The sequence below is a fragment of the Hetaerina americana genome, unplaced genomic scaffold (assembly GCF_022747635.1).
Source record: "Hetaerina americana unplaced genomic scaffold, ioHetAmer1.1.p SCAF_37, whole genome shotgun sequence".
NCBI lineage: Eukaryota > Metazoa > Arthropoda > Insecta > Odonata > Calopterygidae > Hetaerina > Hetaerina americana.
The window spans coordinates 796,729-820,501 of record NW_027286952.1 but is presented as its reverse complement, the minus strand read 5'-3'; the positions used below and the strand labels follow the sequence as shown (position 1 = coordinate 820,501).

At 40.4% G+C, this 23,773-nt stretch overlaps 2 protein-coding genes across 2 annotated transcripts; both read left to right on the top strand.

The window, feature by feature from the left end:
• Window positions 1–726: 726 nt before the first annotated feature.
• jumu (Forkhead box protein N4 jumeau) lies at window positions 727–15,333 on the top strand (the record flags this gene model as incomplete). The annotated part of the gene is made up of 5 exons (XM_071589343.1): window positions 727–1,608; window positions 4,722–5,029; window positions 9,219–9,490; window positions 14,851–15,194; window positions 15,295–15,333. Coding segments are annotated over 5 exons (1,845 nt in total), but the record flags the coding sequence as incomplete, so codon positions are not given.
• LOC139691522 (uncharacterized) lies at window positions 15,334–16,832 on the top strand. The gene is made up of 2 exons (XM_071589381.1): window positions 15,334–15,488; window positions 16,400–16,832. The coding sequence occupies exons 1-2, from the start codon at window positions 15,372–15,374 to the stop codon at window positions 16,679–16,681; spliced, it is 399 nt and encodes a 132-aa protein (XP_071445482.1). The 5' UTR covers window positions 15,334–15,371; the 3' UTR covers window positions 16,682–16,832.
• The last annotated feature ends 6,941 nt before the right edge of the window (window positions 16,833–23,773 follow it).

Genomic DNA, 23,773 nt, shown 5'->3' with positions numbered 1-23,773 from the left:
ACTGTCTTATCATGAACCAATCTCCATCTTTCTACTCCTAATTCTCCTCTATAATGATAGTTGAATTATTCTGGGAAATCTTAGCCGACTCTGTTGCTGAAATTGTTCAATAATGAGCCAAGGGAGCCTCCATATCCAAACTCCTTTCCCTCACTCCACCTTGTTTCCAATTTGTAAATGCAAGGCGTTGCATCTATGTTCTATTGCTGCAGTTGCATATTTGGATGGGGTCATTGGGAAAGGTCAGTTATTCACAAGTCTTATTGTCAAGTTCCATGGCCTCAAATTTAGCATTGTGCTAAAGAGGAGCACAACATTTTGCTGTCCAACGTGCTAGGGCAAAGCAATCAATTATTTTCAATTGTGCATTGCATGGGGTCAGGGTCCAGCGTGCAGTTCTTCATATTTCCATTGGCGCAATTAGAAATATGCAATAAAGCTGTGGTCAGGATAATTGGGAAAGAGAGATGGCAGGTCGGAGAACAAATCGTGTGAAGCCTTTGTAAACTGCCAAATGGAGAAATAATAATGCTGGTATTTAGTATGGATGAATGAAATTGATAACTTGTTTCAAATCAAATAGATTTTTCTTGTGGTGGTGACATAAATATGCCCCAGGATATTTGATGCATTTCTTTCTCTTCTTTTTTTTTCAGTTATAGTTTATGGGCCACCTTAAGCGTTTTAAACTGTCTTCCTGTTCTGGGGTGGAGTGTTGTGGGGTGACCCACATCTCTGATCTGCATCACCAAACACCCTGTCACCTTGTCTTGGGGGAGCGGTTGCATCTGCACACACGTGTCCCCCGCACCCCATAGTGCTGTGGTGGCCTCCATAATGGACCTTTACCTCTCCCCTCAAGATGGGGGCTTGTCCCTTCAGGAGATGCTGGACTGTGACATCAAAACAGAGATCGACAGTGTGTTGCTCGGGGGAGGAGGGGGGTCCAGTGAGTTCGGGCTCGGAGATCTCCCACCCCTCGACCTGCTCGACTCCTCCCTCGATGGGACTGGCTTTGGTGGCCTTTGTGGTGCTGGTGTCAATGGTATGATGATGCTCAGCCCCCTTGAACTGTCTGGCATCAGTGGCCCCTCCTCTGCCGACATGGTCTCCTGGATGACCTCGAGTGTGGTTGGAGGTGGGGGGAGCGTGGGGATGGGTGGAGGAGGGAGTGGGGGTGGGGGTGGAAGCAGTGGAATGGGACTCGACCTGGATGCTGCCGGGATGATGGTCAGCCCCAGCAGCGTGATGCCCGTCACCATCGTGCGCCAGAAGCAGGAGCCTAAGCAGCAGCCCCCCCCTCCCCCTTCTGTGCTTCTCCTCTCGGACACAGAAAAACGTGGTGTGTCTGAGGCATCGCAGATCTCCTTGCCTATGACAGCCACCACGGTGGCAGCTTCATCCACCCCTGCAACGACCACGGTTTCATTGGCGCACATAAAGAGCTACACTGTAACCAATTCAGGTGTTCTCACAAAAGGCAGCAGTAATCACCATCGCATTGCCGTCACTAATGGTGTTCCCCTACTTCGGACTGCAATATCCTCATCAAGGCAACTACAGTCTTCCCCCAAGCACCAGTACCAACAGGTGAATGCCAAATCCCTTGTAAGTTCTGTAAAACCTCTACCAGAGATAAAACATTCATACAAAATCAACCAACAGTGGTCGAATGACCACTTAGGAAAACTAATATTTGGGAGAATGTTTGGGCATGCGAGAACCAATTTTTCCCAGAAGTAGTTAAAGCCTGAAAACTGTAAAATACTTCAATTAACCTTTTCAGAGCCCCTGCTGTTGCTGTGTTTCTAAGCCATGATTTTTTTATTTGCTCATACAGTAGCTCCAAGTCCAAATATTAAAAAAATCAAGGACTCAGACAAGCCCTTGGTAACAAAAAATCAAATTCCAAAATTTAATATTTTTTTATCAGTACCAAATTTCAGTCTTCATTTCAGTGGAAAGGAAGCGATTTAGAGATAAACTAACTTGAACAAAATATCCGTGTGCAACAGAAATTACTGGAGTGGAAAGTGGCGGCTGAATTTCTTGAGATTAATGAATAACTGATCGAATCACTTTTCCACTTGATAAAATTTTTATTCATTTTACGACTGGGTTGCGATGTATTACATCATCATCAGGTAATCAGACCTGATGATGATGTAATACATCGAGACCCAGTCGTAAAATTAAAAAAAATTTTATCAAGTGGAAAATTGCTTCGATCAGTTATTCATTATGTTTGACTTCCACCACATCATGCCTGAAACTACTCAATTTGTTCTTGAGAGTAGGACAAAGAAGAAAGGAACAAGATTATGTGAGGAGCAGCGTGCAATAATCGTCATCACGTATGCTGCAGAGATATTGTCAAGAGTGCTGTGAGGAAGACAAAACAAAATCATGGATGGGAACAGAGTGGAGGGAGAGTATTTGCTTCGGAAGAGGAATGAGCGCAAGAGATGCGATCAGAGTAGTTGGCACGGTCAGAGAGTAATGTGTGGAGAAGGGGAAAGGTTGTGTGCTTAGTTGATTCAATGAAAACTTTTCACTTTGTGCGATGGGAAAAACTTCTGAAAATCCTAAAGGAAAAAGGTGTGTAACTGGGGAGACAGAAGACTGATTGGAAATTTGTTGGTTAACCAGGAGGTTTGCATTAATATTTATGAAAAGAGGACGGGGTTGGCTTGATTTTGTTGGGACGGCAGGGGTGCTTTCCCTCTGTTCCCCCCCCTCCCGCGCCTTCTTCAACCTTGATGTGGAAGGACGTGCTCGAGAGAAGATACGGGAGAAAGAAGGATTGTGTGCATCAGGTTGCTGATGACATGATCCTTGTGGCCGAGAAAGAAAATCAATTGAATGGGATGTTTCAGCATCTGAATGGTTTGGCGATGAACAGGAGCAAGACCAAGGCAAATGAATGTTGGTGGAGTAGATGAAATGGATGAGATTGAGATGAAAGGAAAAAGGCCGGCAGAGTTGGAGAGGGGCAAGTATCTCTGAGGCAATGGAAAGCCATAGGAGTGAGAAGGAAATGAGGATGGCGATGGCTGAGGAAGCACTCGGCAGGAAGAGAAAAGTATGATGTAGCGGAATGGATATTGGGCTGAGGAGGAGACTAGTTGGGTGTCATGATGCACGGGTGTGAAACATGGTGGACTGCGTGGAAGAGGGAAAGGCCAGAGGAGATGGAGACGTGGGCGCGGAGCAGCTTTAAATGGAACGGCTGGGTGAGGAGGAGGAGGAGATAGGTGGAAGGAAGGGAAGGGGAGTGCCTCTAGGTGCTGGAAGGGGGGGCAGGCAAGAGGAGTGGGGCGGAGGAGGGATGGGTGATGATGGGGGTGGACTTGAATAGAAGGGCAAAGGGAAGGAAAACATGGCGGAGAAGAGGCCTCCAAGGACCTGCCAACTGCAGGCGGATGACCCACTGTGATGATAAACTTGAGCATTTAGATGGTTCACTTTAAGAGCTGGAGGATGGTTTTAGAATCAAATCTCTATCTCTCTCATAATTTTGGGATATCAAGCTGTCCATAGAGAGCTACACGAGCAAGAAAATACATTCAGCATGTCAAAGGGGAATGGCTGCTCATGGAGGATCAGGAATTGGTTCTCATTGTTTGGACATGAACCAAAAATAGTTTTTATTTCAAGTGGTCATGCTACCAAATATTTTTTAATTGAATGATTTAATATAGAATATGTTTTACCAACCAAACACTTGGAAAAATTTGATTAAAAATACAAGCAGTGATATTATTGAGCAAAATTGTTAAACCCTTTTCACTTTAGTCCAGCATACCTTTCAAGTGAGTAGTTTCTAGTAGTAGGTGTGTGGAGCAATTGAATTCCTGAATGGTAGATGAAGTAATGATACTCCGGCTTGTGGAATTAACTAATGATAACAGAATAAAATGTTTGGGTGTACTTTGCTAAATTACAAACAATAATGAGTTCATGCAATGCAAAGACATGAATACAAGTAATTGTTTAAAATCCATGTGTCATCAAAATTGAAATAATGTTTCCTGGTAAAGAAGGAAGCAGCACAGTATCTTCAAGGTTACATATCATGATGTATGGTTATTTTATAACATGAAGCATGAAGCATTGAACATCATGCTCTGAACGTATGTACTACATCACATTTGCTCTGATTCACTCACTATCATCCGAATAAGTAACATGAACCAGCACATTTCTCTCCTGAGAAAACACACAAATAATATTTTATTGACTCATAATTTTTTTCAGATATTTAAAATAACAAATTTTAGAACAATAGGAAAACAAAAGTCAAAAAAACTTTTTGAAAGGCATGTTGCCTAGTTGAACCTTGTTCAAACAAAGGTTACTCATTAGACTGTTCAGAAATCCCATTTTTTCTCTTTTCTCGAATTACTTATCAATGTGACTTTCACAAGAATTTCCAACCATTCTGATAAATTCAACTGCAGCCATCACCATTGAAATGTGGCTCTTTTAGTATTACACGAAGGAAATAACAGCTTTTGCTAACAAACACAAATGAAAACAGGCACTCTCTTTTGGTAAAAGCTGCATTTTCCAGTTTTTGTGTTGGATGTAGAGACTCATCTAGCTCATTAATCCAAAGTTCATCTCTATAAATTAACCAGTGATTTAGCATTTTTACCAGCCCTTGGGTCTAATACGTGGAGGTAATTTTGGTGTGATTTAATCGCTCGGTGTCATTGCAGGTGACCACAACCACACCATCCAGCAATCATATTCTGCACTCGACAGCGTCTGGCTCGCCAAGAAGTGCGTCACAGCAGCAGAAGAGATTCATCAATGCCGGCCGAGTGTACACCCAGCACATCCCCACCTCATCTTCATCATCCTCAACTGACTCGTTGGATGAGAGTGGTAACTCTCACAGCCAATCGGAGAAGATTGGGCGCTCGTATCCAAAGCCAGCTTACTCATACTCGTGTCTCATTGCAATGGCGCTGAAGAACAGCACCACGGGAAGCCTCCCAGTCTCTGAAATCTACAATTTTATGTGGTGAGTGAGATGAATGTTTTGGCCTCCTAACAAGGTTTTGTGGGTGGCCGGTGACTCAGCATTAGTAGCTCTCACAAGCATGGATGCATTCCCGTCTTCAATGGCAGTTATTGAAAGACTGAATCCAAACTATTTGTCTTTTATTCGGATTATGATTGGCAGGTGGTCCAAGTAAATCCACGCACACGCAGCAGAAAGGAAAGTCAAGGTAATTTTTGGTTTTGGTGCATGAAAATCTTTAAACTGTGGCAACTTAATGTAGTTTCTGGAACTTAAAGTCATGTTTATATTTTGTTTTTACCGTATTTGTCAAAGGTAAAACACCCTCAGTGTTTGAAAGTTGGCTTTGACCTCGTCTACTGTGGCACTTCATGCACAACGATGCACACATGCCTGCGACATTGTATGTACGATTTTTCATCACAACATCTTGTTCCTTTTAAAGCCCCAAAATTTCAGAGTGTCGGAGGACACCTCGATAGCTTAACTGGCTAAAGCACTTGGCCGGACATCAAGGGATCCAGGTTCGAATGCCAATCAAGGAGAATGATTTTTACGCTCTGCAATTGTTGCATTGTAATGCATATTAGCAGATAACTTTGTCAAAAAGTCACTGTCGATGCATCTCGCGCAGTTTCTTTAAGTAATCTCTAATTGGATTCATCCCGAGAATATGTTAATGTAATGATTAATTTTTGTTGTTTGTTTGGAGATAAATTGCCAAGACAGTACAGAGTAAGGGTGTCTGATTTTTTTGCATGGTAAAAATTCTGAAAGGAACATAGGCTAGGTCCAATTTGGGTATACTTTTCTGGAAATTTTTTAGGAAGGAAATTAAATAGATTGAGAAAATTTCTTTTTTTGCACAAATATGGCAGCACATTTATCTCAGAATCAAGATTTAAATTCATTTAATTCTGCAAGGAGGGAACATTAAATCAATGCGTTCGTCATCTAGAGACGGTACTGCCACGCATTTGCACTTTTACATGCTTAATTGCTGGAGTAAAGGTAATAATAAGAAACAGGCGTTAATTGTAAAAGAGGAAGGATTATTATTTATCTGTTAAACCATAGCTCTCCTCCTTTATTTATATGTGATGAGGGAAAATAGCGAAAGCTTCTTGAACGTTTTGAATGTGTAAGGTAGTCTTCAATTCCCAATCTTGTGTCAATGTGCAGTGCTTTTTCTTGGATGATGATGCCATTCACGGGGAGATCTAGCTCTTAAAAACACTCTGTTATGTTGGAGAACGTGGTTGGAACTTAAAACAGTTGAAAATTAAGCTATAAGAATCCATGTATTACATTAAATTAAAAAATAAATCAGTGACCAGTATTTTAAGAAATGAGGTTTCAAGTTAGCACTGCAATTTAAATTAACTCATTAGTTAATGCATGAGAAATTTTAGAAATCAGTGCATAAAAATATTTTGGCAATCTTTTAAAAACCTTTGCTTTAGCAATATCTATAGTTTTTAAATATGTGTTGTGACAATAATTCATTGATCTTTTGATGTAAAATCACAATTTTTGCATAATGTCCACCAAACATGAGAAATTGTGAACTTAATCCTGGAAAAACACTGCAATTGAGCTGTCAGGGCTGAAATTGTGGAGAATTATTTTTTTTTACTGGAATGTAGACAATAGGCTGTTGAAAACCAAGTACTTCTGTTAATGAAATGTGAATGATAATTTGTGCAAAAAAATGCAAAAATAAATAATAATAAATGCAAAAATTGTGTGCTAGCAGCTTTGAATCAACTATATATTCAGCTAGACGCTAACAAGTAATGCATCCCATGTGTGTGCAGTGAAGGAGCATTAGTGAAGTTAATCCAGGCTAACCTAGTTTCTATAATAAAAATTGTTCTTCAGTGGTCCTGGTCATCCCATGAATATCACTTTTAACCACTCAACTTCAAAAGCAAAATTTGAAGAGGTAAAGTTGTAATGAGAGAGTTTTGTTATGTGACTCCAAGTGCACTTGAGCTATTCTTTGTCATCCCTTATTATGGTTTCTGTATCCTCCACTGTGTGTCTGTAATGAATCCCTCATGAGATTACAGCACCATGCAAGGCCATGTGGTTCCTGGGAAAGATGATTCTCTCTCCTCACTCTTAAGGTGAGATCGCAAATTCCTACCATGGAATTGGTAGGAAGGCGGGGGATGTGGTAGGGGCTTCACTTCCTTTAAGACAGGGAATGTAGTAGAGTGTTTGACTGTTGATGTGGGGGCCCTGGTTTGATTCCCAGGGACACCCTCAGCTTCTCCGTAAATGGGTGATTTTTCGTGTGCCAGAACTTGCAGGGAAACCATAACTGGTGTAGGAAAAGGAACTGGCCCCCCTACCCTGCTTTTGTGTGAATTTCACATGCTGTCGGAATTATGGAATTCAAGTTTGAATTATTACATAATCCACCAGTGTCCTCACCAGATTTGGCCCCCACCATTTGACTTACTCTTGGCCCCCTACATTTGATACTACTTTAGGACAGCTTGAGAAAGTTGGAGGAACACTGGGAAAAGTGTATAGAGCTAAAGAGAGTTGATGTTGAAAACGAGAAAAAATTCACCCAAAATATTTATTTTCCAAGGGCCTATTGAGAAACCCTCGTTGTGATAGAGGTTCCTTTAAGAAAATAACCAAATTAAACTTGATTTGATTTCCTGCGCATCTTTTTTCTTAATGTATGCATGTATATGGGCAAAGAGGGGTAAATAGAAACAGGAGGCAGTGGGAGGGGGGTGTCGAGGGTAGGATAGTGCAGGTGGAAGTGCCACTGCTGGAATGGGGGCGTGGTAATGGAAGGGAAGCAAGGGGGGAAAGAAAAAGAAAGGGAGGGATTTGGTGCTTTGGGGAAGGAGAGGCACGTGGAGGGGAAGATGGCTCGTAAGCACTCGGCCATTAAGCATGGAGCCATGAGGTACGCATCCCAATTGTTTGAGAATGTCCAATCCAGGGCTTTTTCTCTCGGGACGAAGAACCATTGCTTGAGGGTTGTGCACGTGTTGCAAATGTGACAATGGGGTGTTTTGCCAAAAGGGAGAGAGGGGTCTTTGGTTTCCCAGCATGTTTCTTTATTCTCGTGCGAAATCTCCTTCCTGTCCGACCAATGTAACATTTGGCACAAGAATCACACTGCTCTTTCTTTATTAACTCCTGAATGAGACACGGGGTCAATCTTGTCCTTGTTTTTGCAAAAAAATCTTGCCTAAGGGATCACGGTTTTATTATGTATACATACATGTGCACACCCGTACATGCATAGACCATTGTTAAAGTAATGTGCATGATTTTATTGTGATGGGACCATCCATGGCCACACGTTAAACCCGGTCGGGAAATGTGGTGGGGGATCTTACCTTCCAACGCGGCTGGTTGCCAGTTTGCTCCGAGCGGAAAGACGTGCCTCAGCGTGAATGGTATTTTTCGACTTTGTAGCATGCCAAAGACACACGCGGTGAAGCTCCACCACCACAATGCCCCAGCCACACATCCTTCATCATTACCAACTTTGTGGCCCAGAGCATCATCACCCCTAATAGGTGGTCCCCCCGCCGGCTTATAGTCATGACTTGGCTCCGTATGATTATTTTGTTCCCCCGACTGAAGGGAGAGCATTGAAAGACCTTAGAAAGCAACTTAAAGCATGTTACTCAATGTTCCCGAGAGAGACATTCCCGTCGAGAGGAGTTTCAGGGTGCCTTCCTGACGCGGCAGACACATCTCCACAAGTGTATCGATGCAGGGGGAAATTATTTTGAAGAATTTTAAGCATTTGTACAAGTAGGATCAATCTATTTATTCCCTGAGAGTGCGCATTACTCTTTTTATGTTGGACCCTGTATATATATATATGTGTGTGTGTGTGTGTGTGCATTTCTACGAGGGGGTGTGTTTATAACTTCTTGATGCAGAGGAGTAAATGTTTAAATGAACATCCTCAAAGGTAAATATTATTTGATTAAAATTATATTTATCACTTTACTGACGTATCTTCCGAATCTTGAGTGTGCGAACTCATTTAATGTTTTGCATGAATGGAGTGGGCTGGGGTCAACAAAAGTGAATGCACAATGCATAGACTGGCTAAAGTTCAAAGACGCCAATCACTCAATCGATGGTAATCTGTGAGGGCGTTCTTCTTCATCTTTAATGTCTGCATTCAATTTCATTTCAGTGAGCATTTCCCGTACTTCAAGACTGCTCCAAATGGTTGGAAGAACTCAGTTCGGCACAATTTGAGTCTAAACAAGTGCTTTGAGAAAATAGAGAAACCATCTTCATCTTCATCACCATCATCATCTGTGTCATCGTCGGGTGTGGGCAGCCAACAGCGGAAGGGCTGTTTATGGGCCATGAACCCTGCCAAAATTCCGAAAATGGATGAAGAAGTGCAGAAGTGGTCACGGAAAGATCCAAATGCAATTAGGAAGGCTATGATATGTCCAGGTATGCACACTCTTTCATGCCTCAATGGAATTGAAGACAAATGGCATCCATGCCATTAACTTTGTCATGGTGTGGCAAGTATTCACGGCTAAAATGGTAAATGGGAATGGATTGGGTTAATTCTTAAAGTTGAGACGCCAGGTGAGGAACCAAAGGCTGTGAGAATGACATGTTTTCATCATCCACTCTTCCCTGAGATACTTGACCGTAAAATTTCTTCTCCTTGCATGTGAAAATCTTTTGCCAAAAATTCAATTTGCAGTCCTTGGTGGAATGCCAGCCAAATGAATTTTGACTTGCCGTCAGATAATGGTTTGTTGTTTCCTCTCATCCCTACATTTCCTTCCCTAGCATAGTAATAAAATCCTAACTTTCCCTGGGCATCTTGGGACTGTGATAAAATTGTTTTGAAGATAGAGCGTTTCAAAGAAGTGGAATTTACAATAAAGTAGAACTGGCCCTTAGTGCATGCTTGGAACTGATTGGGTGGCTTCAGTGCTGGGAGAAGGCAAGTGAAAGCTCGCCCTCAAAGTTGCCGGATATTCTTTATTTCAGATGCATGTGGTGCTGCAGATTATCACTTGATTATGTACTTAGCGACATTACGTGGATAAATTATGAGGGAGCAACTTTGTGGCCCGTAAGATGTCACTTGTAGTCTCCAGGCCTCTGCCGTGGCCATGAAACAATAGGGAGGGTAATAGTTATAATACTTAATTTGCCCAGCTATCAATTTTTCAGGTGTAAGGGATATCATATGGCAACTTGCAGAAAATAAGCTAAAGCATAAATACTAGAAGTACATATGTATATTGTAATCCAGTTTCATTGTTCCATGAATTCCTGAACACCATGGAAAAATGTATTAAGTGGGAGAGCTTTTACCTTGCCTTCAAAAACGGGAGCTTTCAGCACCAAAACCAGTTAACAATACATATGCAAACTCATAACTTGGGGACCCATAGCAGTCCTCTTAGTGTAGACATGTGGTACATGCTGGTCCTTCTGCTGTTTCACACCATAGCTATGTGTGCTGGAATTCTATGAATAATCCTGTTGGTTAGATCTTGAACATATCAAGCACTTTAGAATATACACTCATGGTACAGGTTAGATGCTTAATTTTTCAACTAAGGGAGCATGACAGGCTTCATGGGCAATCAAATGAACTGGTGTTTTTTGTCTTTTAAATGTGTTTACAGCTCGAGGTGGTGATCCCCAGGCAAGTGTAGTGGAACGTATGCAGCGAACATAATTCGTGCCGTTATCTTTCTCGTAGAGTGAAGCGACGTTTTGCATCGAAATAAATGTAAAATTCCATAATGCATTCCATGCAGGGAACAAAATGATGAACTAGATTTAGTCAATCTTTTATTTCTTTCGTGGAATGAAGCAACTGGGAATGAAAACTCGATTTATTAAAGCAAAAAAGAATCAAAATAAATTTTATTTATGATATGACGTATCCAATGCCTTTTTACTGGGAACCTGTCTAAGAGATTTGTTTTTGTCGGTGCTTCAAAATTCGGTGAAAATGTGTTTGCATGGGACTTACCTCTTCTTGAAGGCTCGTGGAGTTTCTGAATGATAAACAAGAAGTGGTTTCATTTTCAAATTGCCTTTTTCATTGGTGGAAAATAGCAGAGTGAAATGGCTTTTCATTGGCTTGTGGTCAGGCAATCCATTCTCCTCTGCTGTTAAAAAGTTCTGCTTTGGCATTTTCTTCCAGAAGAGACCCGATTCATCACAATTGAAAACCTGTTGGGATAGGTAACCCTCAGAATCTGAGAGCTTTTTGATTCACCGCTGAAGTTCAATGCAGCCTCCGACTCTGGGCTCGCTGCGTCACCATGCCTCACAATGCTGTGGATGCCAGTTCTTCTCTTTAACTTCTCGAACCACGCTTCTCTTAAAATGCTTCTTTTTCGTCCTGTGATAATTCTGGCATTTTTGTAACTAGATCAGTGATGAAAATCACTGTGGCCTTCCCACAAATGATGTTCTCATTGATAGCGATGCCTTGCACTTGCTTTCCGTTTATCCAAATGAGAAGCAATCTTTCAACATGTTTGAGAATACACAACCATTGAATAGATATTCTTGTCACTCTCTTTAGAGCTTCTATCACCTTAATCTTGCCCTTGTTCTCGAGGATAGTGCTAATCTTTATGTCAACTAATGCTCATTTGCATATAAGATCATTTACGCTCACATCTTGTTCCTTGATTTCCAATGATTTTACTTTTCATTTCTATGGTTTTTCTTAATCTCTTGCGGCTCTCTTCTTGTGGATTTTTCTTCAGTGACATTTTAAAAACTAAACACAAAATATTATTATACTTTGCTCCACAAAAATCTCAAATAACATGTTTGAGCACAAGTTTGGAAAAATGTGTGATCACCAGTGATGCTTAGATGCGAGTGGATCGAGTGCTAGCAGGCAAGCTGAAGAAGCAGGCGTGCAATGATTCCAGGGAATCCCCTCTCCTCATCGCATGTCATGCAAAATTCGCTCTTGAAGCAAGTCACTATTGGTCAAATAATTTTGCTCATTATGCAAGTTTCTCAGTCTGAGGGGCTTGTTAGGGAGGTTCCACTCCATGTTATAAACAAGGTGAGATTGAACTGCAAAATAAAAGTACTGGAATGCTATTATAAATTTCCATGGGCATAGGGCTGTGTGAAGAAGTCCAGCTTGTTTCTTTTCGTATGGTGGTTGGAAAAAATATCATTGTGACCGTAAAATCACTAATTCTCCTTTAAATGGAATTTACAGTCTTGATGCAAATCCTAATCATTTTGAACTTAGATTTATGCCCTTTTAAGTTCATCTACACCAATAAGACAAAGTTATTATGAACAAAGGGTTATTTATTAGGGTCAGTATAACTTATATAAAATGTTTCAGCTGATTAAGCTAACTGACTCTTAACTCTATGACACCATGTGATAATCATTTGCTAACTCCTGAATACAAAACAATGAGATGTCACATTTTTGGCGAAAGGTTGTCAGCAATGACCAATTCAATCGACTTTATTATTACATCTGATGCCCCCAGAATTCGCATCTGCTCAATTTTGTGGATTCAGGCATATTGTTGTGGAAGATGAACATGGTGGATTCATAGCAAATGATAATGCACCATTCCACCATTAATAAAATATATTTTGACATAGCTTTCAACGTTACTTCGTCATTCTTGGGTACACAATGTTGGTAGGTTCATTAGGTAAGTTGGTTGGTAGGTAAATTAGCCTGAAGTGGAAGGGGGTACTTCTTCCGCTATCACCCTCTCCCACTATCATTTATTATAAGAACCTGTAAATGGGAAATCAAGCATTTGTTGGGAAACCACAGATGTTCATATAGTAAGGTCAAGAAAAATCAACTTGCAAAAATAATTATCACGTCAGCTCTCAGATAATTTGCAATTTTGTCTTCTTAAATGCTTTTCAAGGATTCCCAGACTTGTTTTCACTTAATGCAAGACCTTTCTTTGAAACCAGAGTAAAGGTTTTCTGTGATAAGATAGTATTTTCTTGTATATTACTCAATTTATGATGCTCAAAATTCTACTATTTTAAATTTAATGAGCATTTTCTTTTTAAGGAAAATAAAATCATTGCCAATAAATACACACAAAGAGTAATGAAGATCGATTTTCTCTCTTAGTAACTCTCTAGTTGTAATGAAAATCCACCATTTTACTTCCTTTAACATTTTTTTAGCATTTGTATGTATTATCATAGTTACACAAAAAACAATCTTCACAATGGAAGAGAGATTATTCTAATCGCTATTGAATTGTATGTAATGATAAATATTCAGCCTTGCATTCATCTCTCTTTTAGTAATTTACAAGGGTTTTAATCGATATTTCCTGTCAAATTTTGATGTTTTTGAAAAATTAAGTGCCATATTTGAATAATTATTGTATATTCTCCATTGTTGATGGATCAAATTTACTGGTACAATCTTCCAAATTCTACTGCAAACATATCCAAGGTCACTTGAAATAACATACAATTTAAATGCTGTTTGTTAATAGTAGCAAATAAATAATTCAAGTCTAATTATGCTTAACAGAAACCGAATTACCAGGTTCCGATAGAAATGTCTAATGTTTCCTGACTAGTCTACCAAAAAAACATTGATGAAACTGCGAATGAAACTATTGTTTCCTTATCTCTGCCTTCAAAAAATACCAAATTTTTGAAAAACTCGAGAAATTGAAAAGGGATTCAAGAAATTGAGAAACAATAGACCTCAAGTGAGGTGAGAGGCATCAGCGTGGAGAGTGTTGGAACGAGGAACTTGTTTCCCAGGCAGTGCTGTTTCACATTTGCAAATACCATATTTTCAGATTGCACTCCCTCGCATTCCTGATCACACAACTACCTGTTGTAAGTTTCTCTTTTCCATCAGTATGCATGAGGATTGTTAGACGTTATTATTGCATGCCCATCCTGAGGTTTATTTAATAACAAAAGATAACATAATTAGGTGTAGTAAGCTTTGATAGGGGAGACATTTGCATTTTGACGATTGAGGCAAACGTATAGCAGTGTCTACACTGATCACTCATTCTTCCCACTTGTACTTGCCATCAATCAGTCGAGCAGACGTGCAACTGACTGAATTTGTGTGACATGCCAGTCTTTTTTGTTTTGTTAAATTTATTTCGATAGGTTTCGTCTCATTGCTGTCCTACTCTGCATCTGTGGAGTTGTGTAACTTGAAATAGTGTTAGATGGGGACTTTGATCACGACTGGTCCATGGTGACTTTGGAATTTTCCCAGTCCGGTTGGAAGTGAAAGAGCCAAAGAAGTCCCCCTGAGCATAGTGAATTTGCAGACCGTAGGCGAAAGTGGGGCATGTTGTGTGCCATCGTAGCCTGTGAATTCAGGATACGATGCAATGGTTGAGATTTTTCTATTGATGTTAACTATCAGTCTGAATTCCGAGTAAATAAATGAAAGGACTAACTTTGTAGTTCCACACGAACGATTTATTCACACGACCCGGGTTTCGAAGTAAAACTTCATCATCAGGTGAATAAATCATTCGCGTGGAACTACAAAGTTAGTCCTTTCATTTATTTATAATGAATCGGTTCCATAAAGTTACGCCAGGAACCATCAATTATATTGAATCCAGAGTGGCAACTGTGGGCGCATTATTTTAATTCTCTGTGACTGATATGTTTTGCGTGGTAGTCATGGAGTAATAAACTCTACTTAAGGTTTTATTTATTGCGTCTAGATTATTTTGACGTCAGAACCTCACTGTGGAGTCAATTTAGTGTTTTCATGGCATGTGAATGGAGCTGAGCTTTCTGACGGCCGTCCTATTTCAGATAATTTGGAGCTGTTGGAACGCGGTGACATGAAGCGGGATGTCTCGCTAGCCGGCAGCATGTCGTGTGAGGAGAGTGAGGATGAGGAGAGTGGCACCGGCGTGCCGGCATCCCCGATGTCTATGGCGACCACCGTCGGCAACAGCTCGGCGACAACCACGTACCTGGTGGCCGGGAGGAGGGTCGGTGGGGGCAGCAGTGGGCTGGTGTTGTCCAACGACCGGGGCTACTTCCGCAAGGTGAAGCACAAGGTGGAGCGTCGAGGGCCGCAGCAGCGCCTCCCCCAGCAGCAGAGCCACATGCAGCGCGTGAAGAGGGAGGAGGATGAGGATGAGGAGGGGGAGGTGGTTGTGGGGGGGGAGGAGGAGGAAGAGGAGGGGGTGGAGGAGGAGGGGGGGCGAGGGAGTGGTGGTGGTGGCTTGGTGGTGGTGGGGAGGCTGGGAGGGGGGGAGGAGGAGGAGGTGGACGAGATGGAGGACATGACGGAGGGGACGGAAGTGGTTGTCGAGGACGACGGAGTGATGGAGGGTGTAGTGGTGCTTGAGGATGACGTGAAGACTGAGAATGACATGGGTGACTACATGGACATTAAGATGGAACTGCTGGATGGCACCAACATTGTAGACTTTGACCTGGATGTAAGTTACCACAAAAACAACATTGTGTGGGTTTAGAGAGAAGAATAGGAGGAACAATGTCTATGTCACTTGCAGTGAATATTAATTTATTATTTTGTTTTTGTGATGTAGCTTTACTTTGTGTGCATATACACACACACACTTTTCTATACGTGTATATGCGAATACGTATGCACGTACATACCTACGTTCATTAGTTTCAATGACTTTGTAGGTAACATTTGGCCATGCTTGCATTATCGTCTCCTCAAAGTATTCCTCTAAAGCAAATGTTTTCCTCTTGGCACACCTCTGCACTGAAGTATGAATGTGTTATGGATGATTTTGCATTATTAATATCAGTTGAATCATTACAAGTGCGTGTGGTGTTATCTTGTTTGTTAAAGGTGAATCGCTCTTGATAGGTAAGACGCTAGACGTGGTCAGAAAGAATTTATTGTTGGTTTTTTGAAAATTGACAGTTATATGACAGACAGCATACGTATGCTCATAAATATTTCACCAAACCAACGTCTGAGCACGACGCTCGGCAATTTTACTCCCTCTGTCCCTGTGCCGTCGCGGCTGAGTGAGAGCAACCGAAAAAGTTCTTTTGCTGTAGATGGCAATCAAGGACATGGATTGTGACCTTAATCGTTGCACGTTCACCTATGGTCTTTCAAAGTGCTGCAAATTATTTTACTTTTGCACCCAGGAATGTTTTGTCATTTATTGTTCCTCGAGCCATGTGTATATAAGTGATGTTTCTAAAATACTTGAGCCTGATATTAAGTCTTTTGTATATCAATATTTCTGCTCCCTTCAACTTTGACCTTCTCTTGAGTGAAGAAAATTGCTTGTGTGGATCTAAGTGCCTGAATCTTGCTCTAAAGCTGCCCTGTGGTTAAATAACATTTTTTTCCTCTAATCAGGTGGCTGATGGCATATATGAGGAATTGGGTGACGACCGACTCAACCTCGGCGTTAACATAACGTCTTCATCATCTTCTCGCCTCCTCACGCCACCCACCATCACCACCACCGTCTCCGAATCGAGAGGAGCTCCCACTCTTGCCCCCACCACAATCATACCCCTCTCCACGTCCACCATTCAAGGGAATTACGTGTACAAAGCTTCCAGGAGAAAGGCAGGCGGTCCACTTCTGCTCACTGCTTCTACCACGGGAGCTACCCACAAGCTCAATGGACTGTGAGGTGTGAATGTGTATTTATGAAATTTAACAGTTGAGTCAACGTCAATGCTTTTCAGATTATCCGGTTGCATTGAGGCAATTGATTTACCAAAGCTTTTCTTTTCGGGACTTTGTAATGGGCACAGCGAAGGGAGGGGAATGGCTGACAATGGACTGGAATTGTGTACCGTACGTGTGTGCATTCGTTCACGCTGGAGGGGGAGGGGGGGGTGCCGCATGTACCATTGGATCTTCTCCCTTGCCACACCAGGGTGTAGGGAGGCAGCGTTTTATTGTGTCTGTGCGTGCCTCCCGAGTCAATTCCTCGCTGGGCTTCCCGCTGCCGTCCAATCCCCTACATGTTTTCTACTCATAATTTGACATTTGATGGATCCCCTGAATATGAGATTGGCTGCTTTAATATTTTTATATTTTTCTATGCCTCTCGACCCTTATGTTGACTTCTCTTTTAGTGTTTGTGTTCCACCGCAATGATGCGCATGTCAGGTTGGATAGAAGTACATTTAATATATTTTAAAGTTGAATTTGCTGTGGTGTGTTTGTAACTGTTGGGTGTACAAAAAAAGAAGGGGTGTGCAAACGTGAGGTCTTTAGTGAAGGATTTGTGTACCTTCGCAATTGACTAAGGGACCAAATGTGGAGGTTTCATGAAAAACTCTCCGCAGGGTTTTTTTTTTAATATTTTTGTAATTTATGTGATGTATTTTTGTGTATGTAGGTACTTCCTCTGGAATGTGAAACCGTCAAATCTATGGATTCAAATCTCTTGTGAAGAAATCAGCATTTGTATATTTATAATGATTTTAAACTTGCAGGATGAATGTCGGTGAGATTGCCTGTCCTGGCTAATCCTCGGATTTTCATCTGTTATCACACGGCTAGTTTTTGACAAATGTGTACATACAATTTTAATCTGCAACAACTTTGTGCAGCATTGCAATTGATTGTAGTTCTTGCTATTACTATGGTTAGCGGTAATTTAGTGGGAAGGGACCAAGAGTTGGTCTTCTTAAATTCTTCAATTGGAACTTTGTGATTTTCCTTTGGGAGAGAACTTTTTGACTTTTATACTATTGCAGCAGCTCAGTGTGATATCTCTCCGACTATGATTTCTCTCGATATATATTTTTTGCATGTCAACATTTGATGAACCCAAAGGGGGTTTGTTGTTCAAGTCATTAAAACAGTACAAATTGGAACGTATTATAGTGAAGTTAAGTGTTCATAATAAATGCAGTTGAGAATGTTGTCAGTGAGGCATTTGAGTAGTTCAGGTGAATATTTGCTTTCTCTGGAGATGCATTGTCTTTTTAGAGACTGAAAGGCTTTATGTTGAGACCTACAGTCAATGTGCCTATGTTGAAGGAACTCCATTGCCAAAACATGATATGTGTACACTGACACTGCTTGCTGTTTAATGATCTTGGTGATCTCAATGGACTGGGAGTAGAATGCTCTTGTGGGATTGTTAATGAAATTCTAAATGAACCATCCATTGAAATGTTCTTTGGTTTGTTTATGCCATGACGAAATTTTAATTCTACATTAGTTCATTCACAGTATCAAATTTGTATATATATTGAAATAATGATTGCCTGTATTATTTAACCTTAACCAATGACTCATCAATTTTGTAATATATAATCTTGTATAATGCAGTGCAAATTGGTTTTGTCTGTGGAATGAATTGTTTCCCCAAATTTTCTTACATTAAAAAGCATTTTTCACATTGATATGGAGATTGTAATTATTTTGTTGTACCTCAACTCTGATTTGCCCATTTAGTAGTAGTATAACTATTAATTTGTATCAGTGTTTAAGTCTGAACATGTGAGGTTATATTTTTTTATCATGGGGATGGGATCAGGGGTAGAGTGTTGGACTACTGACCGGAGGGCCTGGGTTCGATTCCCGGGCCAGCCTCTCTGGGCACCCTCAGCTCCACCCAAGCTGTGTGATTTTTCGGGCACCAGATCTTCCTGGGAAACAACAGCCGGCGCAGGGAAAGGAACTGGCCCCCCTGTTTATGTGTGAATTTCACACGCTGTATAGGGATTAGTATTAGGTGAATTATTTATATATATATATATAAAGGTGGGTCGTGGTAGTCCAGGGGTAGAGCTACTGACTGGAGGGCCAATGTTATATTCCGGGGCAAGCCTCTCTGGGCACCTGCAGCTCTCCATCCAAGCTGTGTGATTTTTCGGGCACCAGATCTTCCTGGGAAACAATAGCTGGCGCAGGGAAAGGAACTGGCCCCCCTACCCTGAATGTGAATGTCACCTGCTGTAAAGGGCTTAATCCTGGGCAAACTCTAACATCACCCACCAAACCAGCCTTTCTTTTCAAAACTCCTTTGTAGTTTTTGTGCAATTTTATGGAGATTGTCAGCATCTCATCACATTCAACCTCTAAAACCATGTGGATCCCTAAGTACAGTAGTACCTCTCATTTACACTTCTCTAGGAACCCAAGGAAAAAGTGAGTTGCAGGGAATCAAAAATCTTGGGAAACTGCAAATATTTGCCTGTACCAGCTCTGTTCATGAAAAGATGAGACTGGTCTTTGTACGGATGAACTGCTTGATGGATGAAGTGTCGCCTTCTAGGGGCATCTCTAAGAAGTAAAACACTGGCTTGCCCATGACCCTCTCTCGACTTGTCTCTGCAGAACAGCCATTCTTGTCTGAGCTTGCACATCCTTGCTGTACCTATTCTTGTGTATGTGAGAATTGAGGTGTTGCCTTTGCGCATTGAATTTTGTCTTAACCTTAGGAAAGGTGCAACTGAAACTTATGCATGCTATGGTACTAGAGGCATTTGGCAATGAATGTCTATGAGTCAAATACAGTTTTGTGGGAAGTTTGGGGCCCATCTTCCCCAAGGCCCATAGAAGCTTGGATGTCAAGATCGAAGGTAATGATGATTGATTTCTTTGATTGGAAAGTAATTCTTCATAATTAATATGTCCCCTAACGACAAACAGTGAACGGGCAGCACTATGTAGAGGTCATGACCTGTCATGTTGCAGAAGTGATCACAAATGTGGAAGAAAAGTCATGGTGCTTTCATCACAACAATGCACCTGAGTGCGCATCATTGATTGTTACATAGGTTTTGGCTAGAAGCAGTGCAGCAATGATCCACCAGCCACCCTACTCTCTGGATCTTGCTCCAATGGATTATTTCCTACGCTGAAATCCACCTTGAAAGGGCGCCAATTTGAAAATATTGAAGACATCCTCCGAAATTGTACTACAGACTTATAGGCTATCCCGAAAGAAGTATTCCAAAGCTGATACAAACGTTGGTAGCATTTTATTAGCAGCTCAAGGCTGTATTTTGAAGGCAATATAATTATATATTTATTTGTCCAGCAAGCACAGCATACTGTATTGAGAATGCTTGGCAGGCGTATAGGACACATCATTGGGATATACGAGGGTGGTCCCAGAAATACCCGATCCAATACCGTATTTTCCCATATATAGTATAACGCGCACCCACAACTTGGTAGTCAACATGAATTTGTTGAGATATCGCGCGCCCGGGGTTTCATAGCTATCTTGAACGTGTATAGAGCCGCGCATCTGTGTGTGTGTGTATTTATGTACTGAGTGTAAAAATACGTCTATATCCATGCACTAATAGATAGTAACAACCAATGAAAACATGGAATCATAATTGCCTGTGGCTATATCTACCGTATGTATACATAGGATTATAGCCAGGTGATTGAAATTAATTCCAAACAACAGAAGGATCAAAAAATAAACAATATTACAAGCCAACACAATGACGCCTTATTCCTTTTTCGTTATGATTCCTGAATCGACACGAGACATAGGTTTGTATGCCATTTTATTCGCTATACAAATTAACTTTCGTCAAATCAAATATAAAAAAGTAATAGAATGAATGAATTAGAATTTTCTTGTTTTGCTTGCTTTATTTCGCTTTGTTAGTATCGACAATCAGACGTTATAGACAACCTCCAAGTTTCAAACCTGAATTGAGTTAAGCTTTTATAGTTTAGAATTTTCTGAAGAGAATTGCCCATGGAGAAGAAAATCGCGTACAGGGATACTTAAGCTATAAGTCATCAATTTCGCGAAAGAAAAAGGAAATCGCGAGGCTGCCAGGATTTATTCATAAATAAATCTTTTTAATCAAGGTTAAGTTCTAGGTGGGAAAGGTGGATGAAGTCTGGTATGAAAGACTACACCGAATCGGAAAGGATTAAAAAGTATACCATGAAGAAATAAGCAGGTGGATCCTGGAGAGTTGGCTGGGTGTCCGAGGGACTTATGCAAATATGAATTTAAAAAAGCTTTAGACAATATTTCAACGCCAGTGCTAGAAGATCAGGAAGAGTTAACTTCGAAGAGTGAACTCGGTGATGTTTCTCAAGATATAATAAATGCACTTAATTATATTGTGATTCAGTTGACGAATTTCTTTGATTCAAGTATTTACCTTTCCTATATTTCTACGTTCGTGTATATAATACGACGTACTCTACGTATACGTGAAGTACTATGTATTAGAATGAAGAAGTATTGAGTATTAGAATGAATGACGTTAAGAAACTATACAAGGAATTATATCGTATGTTTCTTCTTTTTCTCATGGATTTATGAGATGAAATAACTGTACCAGTAGTAGATCTGTATAAAATAGAATGCAATTAGAAAGACATGCTTCCAGACTAATTTATTTTTGCGAAACTCTTCTATAAATAATTGTGTATATAGGTCGGTAAATGTTAGGGTTTTTTCAATTTTCAGTACATAACGCGCATCGTCACAACTATTTTGTATAGATAACACGCGCGTTATCGATGGGAAAATACGGTACTTTGGTAAAAATTATTTATTTTTCAACATAATCTCCTTTCAGCTCTTTATACTTTTCCAGATAACACGCGCGGTATCGATGGGAAAATACGGTACTTGGGTAAAAAATTATTTATTTTTCAACATAATCTCCTTTCAGCTCTTTACACTTTTCCCAGCGATGTCCAATAAGTTCGATACCCTTTTTATAATAAGAACTGTCTTTCTCCTCAAAATAGTCGTCATCTGCCGACATCACTTCTTCACGGTTGGAAAATCCTTGACCACCGAGCCATTTTTTCAAGTTTGTGAACAGAAAATAATCCGAGGGGGCTTAATCTGGCGAATAGGGTGCATGAGGTAGCAATTCAAACACTCAATTTAAGCATCTTCACGACACTGGTTTTGCTCGAGTGTTAGCACACGCGCCACCCATCTCGCACACAGCTTTCTCATGTCCAAATTTTCATGCGATGTACTGCACTTTTTGAAATGCCTGCTAGCTCGCACACTTAAAGTCGACGATCATTTAGTGTCACTTCGTGGATTTTCTTCACCGTTTCTGGAGTCATCACTTCATTTGGTCGACCAATGCGATTCACGTCTTGACAGCTCGTAGAGCCTCGTTTAAACTTTGCTACCCAATATTTTACTCTTGTAAACGAAGGAGCAGACTCATCCAGAGTAGAATCCAGTTCAGCTTTTATATTGCTTGGGCTGAGGTCTTTCAGATAAAAGTATTGCATCACATTACAATGACCAATTCTCTCAATTTACACTAACTCTCTGAAAACATTCACTAGTGATGGCTGCCTAACTCATACTAAAGAACGTGGCGTCTTCAAACTTGAAAAATATGCTTTGTAGATTGCGTACTTTCTAAAACAGTGATCTATTTGAAACAACTACCGCCATATCTAGATCAGGCCGGGTACTTTGGGACCACCCTCTCATTGATCACATTACTCCCAAATGGAAATACCAATAAAGTTATGATAGGAAACTAATATGCACATAAGTTCTACAAAAATATTCATTTATACTGTAATAACACTCATCAACCATAATGTAAATATATTCTTCTTGCCTGGTGAAAATTTAGTCTCATTTTTTAAAGAGTTTTGCAGATTGTTAAACAATTTCGTGCGCGTTGATGTTGGTGCTTTAGCTACCATAGACAGGTTTGATGTTTCCACATGTATGTATATCTTTACATCTTCTGGTATTGTGACAGTGATAACTATTATTCCTTATAAAGTCACTCTTGTTTTTCTTAGCATAAGTTGCTGCATGATAGATGCGTACAACGTAAGGTACAGTTAATATTCTTCAATATTTAAGAAGGGGAAGACAATGCACACAATGAGGTTGATTACACATGAGTCTTGCTATTTTTTTCTTAACTAAAAATGCTAGATTTGATGATGATGATGGTCCCCAGATTACAATTCCAAGAGAAGTTACAGAGTAGAACTAGCCACAATATATCATTTTTAGGATGAGAAACTCAGAGTGGGTTCTAAAACTGATTTCTGGTAGTAAACTGAATTAATTTCCTTGCATGCCTGGGAGATGTGTGAGATATGTTCACCCCTCTTAAGATGTTGGCTAACGTGTAACCCTAAATATTTTGAATTTTCTACCACCATGATATCACACATCTCACTCCTCAAGTCAAATTTGATAGTTAGACCTTACTTTGATGAAAACATCATCATTTGTGTTTTACAATGTTGAAGGACCTTGCAGTTACTGTTACACCATTGCGTCATACATTGCATTTATCTCCAGTTCACCAGAATCCAGTTAGTTATTCAACGAATGAAAGGAATTCATCATGCACGTCATCATCAGCATGCATAACACATTTATTGCAGTTAACCATTTAATTTATTAGGTCATTGGGGTAGATCATTAGCTACTATTAAAATAGTACTGGACCTAGCACAGACCTATGAGGTACTCCTTTGGTCACCTGGAGGGGAGATGAGAGAAAAATATTTCCATCTTTGTAGAAAACCTGTTGCCAGTTACATACAGTAAGTGCATCTGTAGCCAACTCAGATCAACTCCTCTTTTGCCGAGCACCTCACATTTTTTGGTAGTATTTGGTTATCTACTGTATCAAAATCTTTGACAAAGTCAAAGTAGATTCTTATTATTGTCTTTTTAATATTTATTTCATTTAGAATATAACTAATTGTATCGAATAGAGCTTGTTTGGAAATCCAAACAAATACCCAGAAAAAAGGTTGTTG